We start from the raw sequence: 14,767 nt of genomic DNA on the forward strand, positions 1-14,767 counted from the left end.
AAGAGAAGGCATGACAGCACCTTCACATAACTGTTGGAAATGAGAGGATAAAACAAGGCACAGTGTTCCTTCAAATATATTTTTATTTTAAAAGAAAAAAATGTATTTTTAAAAAGCATATGAAGCATGAAAAGAAGAGTATATAGCAGAAAGTTCATAACCTACAGAACAACAGCTACAACACAGCATGGGTTCCTTCCACTTCAGTAAGAGAAGTCCACAATTTTTTTGGAAATAGGAAACTTAGGAAAGTTACTCTAATGGCCAGGAAGTGACTGCAGGCATCTCATCTGAATTTCCAACTGGACCTAATCCTCTTCTCAATGCAGTCCAGTACAAGTCCCCTCAAACAAAAGAGCCAGCCAAACATAACTGATTCTGACCCAGGAAAGTTGACAGGCTATAAAATGAAACTAAGAACATTCCAGTGTTTCCAAAGTGCTACGATATCACATAAAGACCAAAAATACCAACACGATCAGTCTGCAGAGGAGAAACTACTAAACAGCCTATAAAGGCACAGGCATTGTGTGCTTCAAAAGGAAGATTTTTAAGTGTATTATTTAATGTGCTGCTTTGCACACTGGGCAGCAAGATCCTCCCACATCTTTTAAAAGGTCCACCACTGAAAACACACTCTGAAAACAATATCAAGCTGTACACACACACAAAAGACTTGGAGAAACCAAAGTTAAAGTCACAGAAGTGGCAAACTTTTGAAATTAATTCCCACTTCACGATTTCACGTGAGAGACATGAAACAAACCAGACATTTGTGAAAAAAGAAAAATCAAGTTATCCTGGATTAAGAATTCCAGTTCTCCCCAATTTGCCTCCAAGACGTTGGTTATTACTTTATAATCCAATGAATTGCATGTTTCAATGCAAAGTGTCTACTAAAAGCCTGTCACGTTTATAGGCATTAATATAGTAAAGAACTTCAATTTGACAACTCACAGCATCACTTACAGCAGGTTTAACTCTGAGCATGCCACAAAACACCTCTGGGAAACACCCTGGGCAAAAATGCAGGCTCAGGAATTACTGCAACACACATGGTTCCAACACCAGCCACACACTGAATATTTACAATTTAAATGACAATGGAACAAACCTCCTCTGCCTACCTTGTAGAGGCAACTTCAGCACACCAACCTTTTCTACACACAAGCTGGCATCCTCCTGAAGTCTTAAATCTCCTGTTGGAATCTTGATGAAGACATATCAAGGGGCATTTTGACAAAAGCAGTTTCATGCTGGTTGGCTGGATTTCAGGGCTTGGTTTTAACCGTGATATTCCACAATAAAGGGCTTGGCTGACCACGACGTACAGACAGGTTTTAATTTTCCTTAATTCTTAAAGATCTTTGTAATGGACAACATCCAGTGACTCCGGGGTTTTTCCTCCTCCCTCCACTAAGTAATTATGTCACCTTAAAACTGCTCCAAACATAAGCTTCAGGAGACTATTTTCAGTAGAAGAATATCTCTTAGTGCTTTATTCATTATACTGGAACTCCATGGTGGATTTTTTAATAACAAAGTAAATAACCATTATCAGCTTCAATAGTTGCTGAGAAAACATAAAAACTATTTTTAAAAGCATCAACTGAGAAATATTCCTGCAGAGAAATTGGAGGCTGGATACTGCAAAGGCACTCCTGATGCATCATGACATTGGAAGCCCATGCACTTAGCCAGGCACCACCTCCTAAATAAAAGTACCTGATTCACAGAGCCATCCAACTTTGAGCTACGTTCCCTTTTATCAGTGGGAGAGAAAAATCTTAGACAAGCAGTTAACTCAAGTAACACTTAGAGAAGGTAGCCAAGCAATTGGAAACACTATTGAAATGAAATGCTGTCTCTAAGTTGAGGCTGCAGATAAATATTTGTGGTGTATCTTTTAGTTAGGTATTTGAGAGTGTTCAGAGACTGGTTTGCCACCTAAGCACTGGGTGTAGGTCTTCTACAGCAATGATGGGCAAGTGGCACACTAGAGTCTGGTTCCTGGGCCCAGCATCAATTATTAACTGCTGCATGTAAAAAGCCACAGAGGTGAGAAGACTGGACAGAGACCGCAGAAGGGCTCAGGCTGCTGTTGAGCAGGTATGTTTCCATTACAATTTTGGTCACTGAATAGCAACCCTGCTTCAAGAGTTCAAGTCCTTTTTTAGGATTTAAGTACGCAAATTACCAAGCTGCATGAAAACAGCATCCAGGCACTGGCAGAGACTTTACAGCAGGAGTTCTGCTACCAATTACTGTGTTGTTCCCCTGAATGTGAATTGGACTAGCTGACTAAAACATGTAGGAGCTAAAAATCATACAAGCCTCTCATTAGCAAAATAGCCTAGAGTAACACTAAGTTCAGAAACACCCATCCTGGACACAGGATGCTAAATTCAGAAAAACCTGTCCTCCCTTGAAGCCCAGGTCAGAGGTCAGGGCAGGGCTTTCTGGGTCTACTGACAAGTTGGTGAGTAACAGGGGATTCCACGGACCAGTCCAGTCATCTAGAAACAATGGTTTGTACCATCGTCTAGAAAATTCGTGTTATCTGTCAGTCTCTGGCTTCCTGGGCCAGCTGGGACTGGGAACGCTGCTGAGGCCAATGTGCTTAAATCCTGGAGAGAAGGAAATGATCTGAGGCAGTCAACAGTGACCCCCACGAATACATTAAGGAGCCTTTGTGGCAGACTAATAGCAAGCCTGTCCAGCTCTCTGTTGGAAGAAAGATGATAAAAAAGGCATGGTCTCAAATTTAGTATACAATAGCATTCTCCTATTGTATATAATGATAGTATATACACCCACAGTGTTTTACAGATTACAGTGATTCTTAGTTTTTGAAGCATTAATATGGGTCACTTAAATAAACCACTGGACAAAAAAAAATCAAAATAATCAAGACATATAAGACAAAATATCTTATGCTGAAAGCACAATATTTCCAATAAAACAAAAAGCAATTAAAAAGATGAAGAGGTAAAGGAAACAAGGGACTTGAAGACAGTAAACAAGTATTATTTATCTCCAACTGAAACCTGCCACTATTCTTGAAAAATTTTCTCATGAAGCCACTAGGACAATGAAGGCTAACAGAGTAATTCAAAGTGTCCTAGGGAACACAAGGATTAGTATTCAAGGAAGTCACTTTTACTTTTTCTCCCTCTCGAAGCTTAATGAGGCCAGGAATGGTCAGTGAAGCGTCATTGATGAACCTTCCCCAGTTACAGAGGCTGGGCCACAAAATTTTATCAGTTTCAAACAGCTGGATTTACCAATTTTCTTTTTCCTTGAAGTAAAACAGAGATTGACAGATTACTTGATCCTTGGCTGCTGCCACAGTGACCCAGCTTGTTTCTTTGTTTCACAATCAGCTGTCATACACAAACAGCAGCAACCCTGTGCTAGCCTGAAGCATCCTCTGAAGACAGAGCCAAGTGCATGTTGCTGCCTTTGGAGATCTGTCATAAGCCATTCACAGGTCCACAAAATATTTCAACTGTCCTGAAGTAACAAACTGAGCAGTAGAGTTGACATGTTAAGTAATATTTAGGATGTCATTCCAAAAACCACTTTCCTCTGACTCTTTGAGTTTCATTCACCAACAGACTAGCCTTTGGGGAAAAATGGTTTAGTATGGAGCTCTGCAGAGGGTAAAACTGGGAAAGAAATTGCAAAATTTACACCCTCTTACTAGGGAGGGACTGCCCACACAAAAAATGACACATTTTAAGTCTGGATGACTATCCTGAGACAGGATAAGAACCTGATCTAGTGGATGTGAAATGAAATCCTACTGCCATCCTGACTTAAATAACCTGCCCACAGAACAATCTCCCACTCCAAAGGAAAATAAGGAGAGTTTATATGATCAGTCGCCCCAAGTGGAAAAGTGGAGGGAGTCAAAGGCTGTCAAGCCCAAAGAGAAACAATAGGCTTCCACAATCAAGAGAAATTCCAAAATTTATTTTAAAACTTTCAGCTTAAGGTTCAGGTCTCCAGATAAAATGCTTCCACCTTTTAAACAACCATTTCAGACAAAAATTAGCTAAAAGAACAGAGAAGGAAATGGACAGTTTAAAAAGGTTTCTTTTACAAAAAAAAAGTCAACCCAAAATCTGAATAAAGCCTATAAAATATTTAGAAATAATTTTTAAAAAAAAATCTAACATAAAACACTGGCCCAAAGAACAGATTCACCTTTACATAAATAACAATAACACTAAGCATCTCCACCTTCAGATTTAGTCTGTTTCTCCAACTGTATTTGGAGCAACTCTCACCACGGGTTGCCAGCAGTCTTGCATCAGTTTCAGCATCAAATATTTCAGCTAAAGAAAGAAACTCCATAAACAAACAGCAAAGTCTGATTCAGTCAACTTCACAGAAAAAAAGAATTAAAAAAAAAACTAGCAGCAAACAACAAGGGAAGGGCAAACTTCCAGACGAGGGAAGCAAAGGAACTCTAATTCATCACTCTTGCAGCTATCAGATGGTTAACAAATTGAGATGAGATACTTCTGAGCCTTTTCAGCGACTTTCACTCTGGCAAACTTCAAGGATTCAGAAGTGCAGCTGGAATACATATGGGAGATGTTGGAGAAAGTCGATCATTTGAATTTGTAACTCCATTGTGTGCTGGAAGAACTTCCTGCAGATGAGGCACATCCCATCAGTGACTCAGGGAGATTCTCCGTCTGCTAACAGGGATGAATTTATTCTCTGAACCAGCTACCAGAAATGACGTGCTTTATGCTAGTGCTACATATGCAACAAGAAACTTAAAATAAAGCCTGTGGGGACATAATTTCTTTCTTGCTTTCTAAAATTTCTGTACTACAGCACCTCAAATGTAAAAAAAAACCCAAACAAACCGCCCACCTATATTTTGATGAAACTAAGATTTCACATGTTGATCAAGGTGTTTCATTCAACATAATTTTTTATGTAGAAACCATTTTTAAATGAAAAGTTAAATACATATTTAGGTTATGTTCAGCATTTAAAAAAGAACTGGTACTAATAGAATATTATTGTGCCGGGTTCATCCTATTAGATAATCGGGTACTGGTTCACTCGGTTAATACTCAGATACAACACAAACTCAACTATAAACCTTTATTACACAGGCTAAGTTACTCAGGCATCTTCTCCAAGTTGCCTTTATTCCTTTATGAAAATGTTAAAGCTCCTTTATATATCTGTATATGAAATATGTTTCATATACAAATTATCTTTATGGTGCTTTGAAATTAGCATGCAGAAGATGGAACAGAGGGGACAAAGGGAAAGCACTACAGAGAAAGCACGCAAGTCCCTGTCTCCCCATCACCAAACTCACTCCTAGAATTGAGAAGATTGCAGCTACCTGTAAACTGGAGATACTAAAAGCTACTGGAGAGGTGCACTTGGAGCTGAAAATTTGAGAAGATTACAAAAAGGGGCCATAAAAATCATAGATGTAAATTAATAATCAAATATACACACACAACAAGGAGACAGATGGCAAGTAATTTTCCCCAGTGTACTTACACTTGTTCTTCTAGTGCACGTATTTGGGTCACTTGCTAGATTAAATCCCATGTGGAAAACCCAACAGAGGTACTGTCAAATGTGTATGGGCTCGGCCTGTTTTTAAATGATGCAAGTCTGACACTACAGGGTGAAAACATTTAACAGGATTTCTTCAACGCAGCCTGGAATATTGCCCAGCGGCTTCGAAACAGGGCTGATGGATATTTTCTACCATCAGCAAGGCTGCCCCATTCAGGCTTGCTAAATAAAATGCAGTGCAAGCTAGAGAAAGTTAGCCTGTGCTCCAAATTTCATGGAAGAGCCCCACACAGACAAATCTGTACGCATTTTCCAGAATACCGATTTTGTCAATGTGTCACAGAGACAATACATCACTCAAGGTTAAAGCTTCCTACCATACTCTCCCTAAAATATGCCTTTCTTCTGAGACTTAGAAGGAAGGACCAGCACAACAGATGAGTTGTTTTTGCCATGTTCACTGTAAAAATGCATGACCTCAGATACTGAGAGCACTAAATCTTCCCCAGCCCAGCTATAAACTGACAGTGACCTGTCTTAGTCAGCACAGGCCACATGAAGGACGACAGCTTCAGTGTAAGGCACCTGCAGGTCAAATTGCCAGGTGGGCTGGTGGGGCTTAAATGGCAAGACAAAAATAGTCATGTGTAAGCCTAATTGCAGCAATGGGTTTCCCTCCTGAAATACTGGTAGATACTAGCATGAAATACGAACTGTGTGTGCAAAGATTAGCCGCCCTTAATCTGGCAAGAAACTGGATTTAACACAGTGCAACAAGCAAGATCTTTAACACATCTACAGGAATGGAAATTGCATTTCTCTCTACCCTGTTACCAGTTTCAAGATGATTTTGCTTAGCAATAAATAAACCTTTATTAACAAGAAATGTGATCTACTGTGGCATTAAATATTTTCCCCCTTCTTTCCTCATTCATCTCTTGTTTTGGGTTACTGCATGCCACATTCAGCTTCAAATGAATAAGTAAAAAGAGGGGAAAAAATACATCTATTTGCTCCTAGCTGAACAAAGAGATTTTGAGCCGGGGAGGTGAAACTCTCAGTAATAATCTACACACGTTAACTAGGAAATATCACAGCTGTCTGTAAGAATTACTGTGGCAGGGACCAGGGTGGTAAAAGCTTGTGTTTTCTAGGCCTACATCTACAGAACAAAAAAAAACAACCAGAAAAAACTCCAACAACACTGGCTCTTGTCTTTAGAAACTGACTAGAAACTGACACCTGATACTTTCATTCAAAATAATGAAGAAGTCAACTGCTCAAAAATATCAGGATTGCACTGATTATGTGCAACATATCTGCTTAGCCTGAAAGAAACAAGTTAGGCAGACTAATGATAAAAAGTAAGAACATGTACACTTGCTCACTCAACTTCCTCAGGCTTAAAATTCATGCTGTTTCATGACTGTTTAAGTGGGTAAAGGGTGGGACACAAAATATTGAATCTTTTGATACAGAGTCAAAACCCAGACTACAAGCAAGTCTATTATATCACTGTCCATACAGTCTTTAGTTTGGTGCTGTGCTGCTGCTAAAATATTAAGTTTTACCACTGGAAAATTGATTTTGCTATAAGAAGTTTTATGATGCCACTTAATCTTGCCCAACCTACATAAAAAAATACAGATAGCAATTACAGACACGCTTTATGTAGTAAGTTTGATCACTATATTAAAAAGAGAGGAGTCTGATGTAATTTCAATATAATGGCAGAGGAAGCAGAAAAAAAGCCATGGCAATATGCTGCCCTCCTAAAACAAGACATTGCTGGTTCCCAGCTTAAATGCACAGTCTTAGTTCAGTTAAAGTTAGTAGTATGATCCATCTTCCACATGGAGGGCTGTGTCCTGCAGCTCCAGCATCGACCTCCTTTTCTACTGTTACATTTTAAGCCGACCCCTGTGGGGCAGCAAGATTCTGTGATTACAGTTAAAAGAATACTTTGGGTCTGAGAGTCTGCCTCTCTGAATAGATAACCCTTTCTAGTTCAACAATTACTAGCATTAAACAGCCCTTTCTGCCTTGTCCCTTCCAGTGCTGCAATTGAAAAACATCCTAATTAGATGACCCCCACATACACAAATGCCATTAAGTGGCTTTTAGAGCACTCTAGTCAATGCCTAAATCTTAGCTACAATGATGAGAAGTACTTTATTTAGTTAGGAGGTAAACACATGAACAAAGCTGTCTTTTAGAACACCTTTTAAACAGCCTGGGATTAGTACTGGCAAAATCAGTGTGTGATTATCTTTTCCACACTTTCAGAGATGACACTCAAATACCACTTTTTTCTAACCGCATTAAAGCACACTCAGGCAAGACCAAGAGTAACCTTGACCTCGACATCAACAGCACCAGAAAGTACTTCATACTGCTTTCTATGCCTAGCCCATTTGAACTAGCCTGCAGGACAGCCTTTTAAGTTTGTGCTTAAATAACCCAGTTTTGCCCAAACATTGCAACATATGCTATGTAGTGTTATGTAAATATTCCACAGCTCCTGCAGTTCTTAACTATAATAAGCGGGTTTATAATAGCGTCACTGTATCAAAATATTCACTACTTCCTGTTGATCCAACTCAGACCTCACATTTCAGGGCAACAGCAGACTTTTCTCCTTTATTGTTTACAAACGAAGCTTCAAAACTTCGAAACAGGTTTAAGAAAAATCACTGTACAAAATTGGAAGACTCACAGAAACCTAAAACCATTTAATTGCTCACAAGGCTTCAAGTACATGTAAATGACCTGGAGGGTTGAAGCCTGAATTGCCACATTATGTAGCCAACTCTGTTCCCAGCCGGAGACCTAAACCAGGACTAACACTTGGCATTTGCCTCCAGTATAATAGGTTTAATAGTAGCACGCCTTGAAAACAGGGGGGAGTATTCTGGAAGCCGTGACAGATCTTAAACACGGCAGGTGCACTGTAATACCGCTTAAGGGAGGAAAATTCCAAGTTTAGTAACTAATTACTCCAGGACAGGCAGGTTATTTCCCAAGGCAAATGCCCAATCAAAGACACATTTGACCCTTTCGCATCCCATCAGCGTGCAGGGAAGTTCAACTCATCCAGCACACATCTTCCTGATCAGGCACATCCCTCATCCCGCCTCACCGTGCTTCCTCGCGTTCCTCCTCTCACACCAAAGGCTCCAAGGCACCAACCCTGCCTGACAGCTGCTCAGAGAGTTCGCTGGCACCGTGAACCTGAGCCGCGCCGTAAGACCCTCCGCTCACACACCCGCCCAGGGGCACTCCTCCGTCCCTCCCTCGCTCCCACACGGACACCCCCGCACGCGTGGCCAGCTGCCGGCTCCCGCAGGATTCCAGCCACGCTGCCGGGACGGGACGGGGCCGGGCCCGCCGGAGCCCCCCGCACTCCCGTCCCCGGGGCAGACGGGCTCTGGCCACAGAGGAGAGAGGCTGATGAAACGCTGTCAAAGTCAATCCCGGCTCGCTTTTTGGATGGTTTAATTCCAATGGAGCATGAATCACCCCAGGACGGTTAATAAGTTTAGCCAGGCGTGCTGTTCTCCCTAATAATACATTATAATTATGCATCTGTTTTAAATGCGATCAGATTAAGTCACCGGAAAAGGCACAAATCGGAATTTCCCCTGACTAAGAACAGCGCCTTTTCGCAGCTCCGGCGGGCAGGTACGGCCAGGAGAGGAGCAGGTGGGCAGCCCAAGCCAGCCTAGCGTCGCTCCCCGCCGGCGGGGCTCCGCTCCCCGCGGCCGCCCAGCGCAGCCCGGCAGGGGACAGCAACTTCCCGCGGGGGCTCGGGACGGGAGGCGGCGGGCGCCCCGCTGACACCGCGCATAAGGGATAACCCAGAACATGCCAATTTAGAACGGCGGGTCCCCTCTCGCTGCGCGGGGCTAGAGCGGACCGAGTCCGAGCTGTCAAAGCCCCGGGAGCGGAGGGTGCCGCCGCGGCCACCCGGAGCCCAGGAGCCACCGGGACCCTCCGGCGCCGCCCCGGGCACCACGAGGGGGGCGGCCGAAGCTCAGCTCCGCTCCCAACAGGTGAGCAGCCCCCGCCCGCCCACCCAGCCCCGTCGCTCCCCGCCCTACCTGTCATCGTAGCAGAAGTCGGCGTTCAGGGTGTTGAGGTACAGGGCGAGCCCTAGGGCGCTGCTCAACAACTCCGCGATCATCTCTCCGCCTGCCGCCGCCGCCGCTCTCGCACCGGGGCAGCCCCCTGCCCTGCCCGGCCTCCCGCCCCAGCCCTGCCGCGCCTGCCCCTCGCGCCGCCCGGCACCGCGGGGCGCCGCTCCGCTCTCCGCCAGCGGCCACAGCCTGACGGCGTCCCCCCGCTCCGCCGCCCCTACCCCATGGCAGCGGGGCGGTCGGCGGCGAGAGCGCAGCTGGGCTCAGCGGAGTGGGGCTCAGCGGAGGGGGACTCAGCAGACCGGAGCGGGGCGCGGCTCCGGCTCCCGCCTTCCTCCCGCGACGCCCCGGCGCTGCCGCAGCTCCGCTCCCGGCCCGCGCCCCCCTCGCTGCCGAGCCGGGCGCCGCCGCCGAGGCTCTGGGAGCGCCCGCGTGGGGCGCCCCGGGCTCCCACCGCGCCTGCGTGCGGGCCCGCCCCGCGCCGCCCCTCCGCGCCCGCCCCGCGCCCCGCCCCGCCCCGGCTGCTGAGCCGGCCCCGCGCCCGCGCCCGCTCCGGCACCGGCGGCTCGGGCTGGGCCGCGTCCCGCTGCCAGCTGGGCACAGTCAGGGCTTCTTTTCCTTCCCCTTTCCTGCTTTCCCCATTTTCCTTCTCCTTTCTGTTTTCTCTTCGACTTCTTTCTTTCTGTCTTCTTTCTGTCGTTTTTCGCTGTTTTCAGATGCTATTTCTTTCTTGACATTTTTCTTTTCTCTTAGTTTCTTTCTTTTCCCTTTTTCTCTGTTCCCCTTTTCTCTTCTTCCTTTTCCCATCGTTATTTTCCTTGTTTTTCTGTTTCCCTTTCCCCCCCGTTTCTTCCTTTTTACTCAGCAGAATAGGTCAAATTAGTAGGAAAGAGAGGGGCCATACCATTGGGGATGGAATGCCAGAGCAGGGGGCTCCACACTTGCCCACAGCCTGTTATTTCTCTATCATGTGAACATCCATGGGGAGCTCCTAGCTAAGCTTACAGTTAAGCAAAATCACTGAAATTTGGCAGAGGGGGTCGGAAACAAAGACACCCCAAGGCAAAGAGTGCTGCAAGCTGGTGCTCCTGCAGTACAGTCCCGCAACTGCTGCCCATGAGAGGAGGGATGGGTATAGCCGGAGATGCACACTTTGAGTGGGACAGATAAATAGACTGGAAAGGAAAGCCACCTGTGGAGAATAATGTACTGAAACCATCTTCCAGAATTCATGGGATATAGAGGCATGAAGTTATGGAAAGAATTTGGGTACATCAGGCTGATTATTTCTTTTTTATAGAGAGTTTTTAAAACGTTCCCCTCCTTTCACCGCCAGCCAGCCCTTTTATGTAACTGTTTCCTCATGATTTCCATCAAGTGGCACATCATGCTGTCCCAGAAGAATGGGAGTCTGTTCATCAAGCTGTGTCTAATAAATTGGGGAGCTTTTAACAAGTTTTCTTTCTCCCCTATGTGATTATTTAATGCTGTTCTTTGCAACCTCAAAATATATGAAGTGCATTAAGACCTCTATTCATGCAATGCTTAAAGTGCTCCTGGGAAGTCTGCCCCAAGTGTCACAAACATCTCAGCTGCTTCTACTTAGATTCAGGGAGTGTGTTATCACCATCAGTGGCAGTAATTGCAGACATTGGGGGAGGGTACATTTTTTTTCAGAATATTAAAGCTTTGAGGGGCCTTATTGAACCCATTAGCAGATCACATTGATCTGGCATTAAACTTTTCAGCCTGAAGCACTGAACACAGTAACCTAGAATTTAAAGAGCTGGTACTCTTTGTCAGAAGACCTGTGATCCTTCCTTTCAAATGCCAATTTTCAATATGCTTCTGCACCTACTGCCAAGATCCCAGTCATCACGACTTAGTCCTTCTTGCTGCAGTGGAATTGCTGAATTTACGCACTAGGCTTGTACAGCTCCTTCTTTGGAACATCCTAATAAACTCTGCATAAAAAGCAGTATAATTGCTGCTGAGTCATAGTGGCAGAAGCCTCTTGGTATCCATCAAAAGCATATGTATTTTTTTCTTCAAAGAGGTAGGACTACTGACTGGGGTAGATGAGGTCTGGCAGAAAAGCTTTAGAAACAAAATTGATCCTCCAGGAAAAAAAGCTTAACAAAGCCAGGCACTGTCTAATAAAAGCAAATGTCAAGAAAGGGTGGGATGAAGTGTGTAGACTGTGTAGAGAGTGCCTGTTCCCCAGGACATCCCAAGTGCTCCAGGGTGACAGGAAGTCACATTAGGGCTCCACCAGCTTGTCCAAGTAGATTTAGCTACGCTACAAGAATCCACAAAGTCTGATCTCTCAGAGACATTTCTCTGTATAAACAAAGGACAAGTTTCCTCCCAGTGGCAAGAGCTGTCTCCAGTGGAGATAACCCGCTCTGTAGAAAGATATAGATGGCAATATGTGCATGCACCACCCCACCTATCAGCTCTGGGACTCCACAAGCCAGGCCACGCTGGGGGCAGCAGACAGAAAGAGCCAGTGCAAAAACCTGGAGGCAAATTGAACATAAAAATTATTGACCCCGTTAAACAAACAACACCACAAAAGAAAACAAGAGGGTAGAAGTCAAATCATGATAAAAGAATTCCTTCTCTTCCTCAGTTAGTTAAAAGTATTAAATGCATGTAGTTACGAACAGCATTATATTTTACTATATCATTGAGAGATATCACACAACATTCTGACTCATAGCAGATTCCCAGTGTGATGTACAGGAAGCAGAAGGTGTCAGAAGAGGTAATTTAGAAGTTCAGATCTGTCACTAAGCAGACATTTCAAAAACAGTCTTTACCTCCAGAAAGGCTGTGGTACTGGGGAAAAGGGAAGCGGTGTAGCGTTGTAATAACACATAATAATAACAGTAATTGTAAAGATAACTAGAGTTACATAGTCTAACAGCTGATCTACTGTGTAGAGCTCAGTAGATAAATTCACTTTGTTTTGTTTTATTGCAAATACGACAATCAAAATGATCTGTTTTAATACCAGCTGGAAAATTTCTTCATTAAAGACATTATGGAGTCTGAGTCACTGTGCTACAAGATATTTCACCTAAACAGTGCCTGAAAGATTAAGTTGTGGCACAGCATGTAGGAATACATGTCTGTCACAGTGACAGATTTGGTTAAGCGGTCACTGACTATGAGACCTTAAATGTCAGGGTAATGCATGTGGTACAGATCCCTCAACAGATTAGATTAGACACTTCAATTTCTATACACTGGGTTCATTTGCTGGAGCCTGTAAAAAATATTTGTGCCAACTTCCTTAAAGCATCTGAGAAGAGAAAGGCTAACCCCTTGAAAGCTGCTAGGTTTTTTGATTAGAATGAGGTAACTGGATATTAAATGTTACTATAGGAATAATTAAGTGGGATTTTTAATTTTTTTGCCAGTTCTTTTGCTCAGATACCATCAAAGAAATGTTGTAACGTACTGTGCCTAATTTTGAACAATCCAAATGACACCCAAAGATGTAGTTTAACAAACCTCAGAAATGTAAACTTTGGTGCATTTTGAAACACCCATGCTGTTAAGAATAAACTGGTGTTATCTAAGGAAGGAAAAAGTCATTTTACTTGATCAAAAGTGGAGAAAGTATAGTAGAAGAGAATGCTTTAGCCAAGTGCTGCTTTCACAATTACTCACTGATCCATAGAGGTAAAGCTGTTGGATTCTGTGGGCTAGGGTCCAAGCTGTTGTTTTCCTTTCATGCTAACAAGATCATGTTAATCCTCAAAGACACCAGTATTTCTGCTTTCTCTAGGCAATTGCTTGTTTTTTTCCTTTGCTAGTGTTATGATAATAATATCAGCAATGACAGCCAAAGTAAAAATAAATTGCAACTCCAAAACTGTAAAATTTAATGAAAACCTATGTGAAATACGACAATAAAAAATAAACAGATACAGGAAAACCAAGCACACTCAGGACTTCCATCAGTACTTGGAAGACATTTTAACTGAACACATTTCCTAAGGATGTACATTTCTGGGAGGCACCAGTTCCTACTTTAGATCAGTCAGTGGAGCTAGAGTATTGCTGCAGAGCTGGAGAGAGAGAGGGGAAGAGAGAGGGAGAGAGAAAACCGGTGCATTTTTAACTTGACCTAATCTAATTATGCAGACTCTCTCTAGAGAGAAAAAAAGATAGTTAAAGGGAACTTTCCTCTATGCACAAAACATGCAGGAGCATTTGTATGACTCATAGGTGAGCATATCTCAGTGACAGAGGAAAAGGTAATTTTTTATCTCTTCTGAATTTTCAAGGATTATTTTCTTAATATTACTCCATTCTAGACTAATCCTAATCTGCTTTGCATATTTATCTCCCATGTCCTTTGAGATAGCTCAAAGAGAGATCAAAAAGAGTTTTTAATCCTTCTTGTTCAGAGTAAGTTGACAGTGTAAACTTACTAAATGCAGATATGTCTATTTGTCATCTGCCAGAACATGAGCCTCTTACTGTTTTTTTCATGCTTTATAAAAATAGCAATATACCAGTTTGGGGTTTTTGGTTTTTGGAGTTTTTTTGGTTTGGTTTTGTTAGGTTGGACTTTTTTGTAGTTCTTTTTATCAAAACAGCTCAAAGAAATACAGATTCTTAAAAGATGGCTCTGGAAGTAAATTAGAATTAACCTAATTCTATATAGGTGGAAATCAAGGCAACTGGCATTTGTTTCAGTTTATCCAAATCATATGAGAATTTTACAGCAGAAGAGGAATCTATCCGAGGTCCTGGCCATGATTCCAAGTCATTCATTTGCTTTCATCATGAGATCATCCTTCCGTTCACAGTAATTGATATTTCCTTAGACAAAACACAATGGAATTATCTCAGGGATTAATTTGGCCTAGGACACTAATTCTGTAAAAAGTCCTGCTTGACAGATGGATGCCTGCAACATAACCAAGAGGTCTGTGCTGCACAGCCTGGATTTTGTGCAGGTGGAGGATAGGGAGTATGAGTTGTATATCACATCCTGCCTCTCATAATTTTTTGGCAGCTGTATTGCCCAATAGATGGAAAAGTTTCATCAG

At 43.2% G+C, this 14,767-nt stretch overlaps 1 protein-coding gene across 1 annotated transcript in view; it reads right to left on the bottom strand.

Moving 5' to 3' along the window:
- The window catches only part of TMTC2 (transmembrane O-mannosyltransferase targeting cadherins 2), a 236,895-nt gene extending 226,782 nt beyond the window's left edge, over positions 1-10,113 (bottom strand). Inside the window, exon 1 of the mRNA XM_082280656.1 lies at positions 9,663-10,113. Within this exon, the coding sequence (XP_082136782.1) occupies positions 9,663-9,745 (83 nt within the window). The 5' untranslated portion in view covers positions 9,746-10,113. The remainder of the gene's footprint in view (positions 1-9,662) is intronic.
- Positions 10,114-14,767: the final 4,654 nt, after the last annotated feature.

Source organism: Coloeus monedula (genome assembly GCF_965178545.1).
Source record: "Coloeus monedula genome assembly, chromosome: 4".
NCBI lineage: Eukaryota > Metazoa > Chordata > Aves > Passeriformes > Corvidae > Coloeus > Coloeus monedula.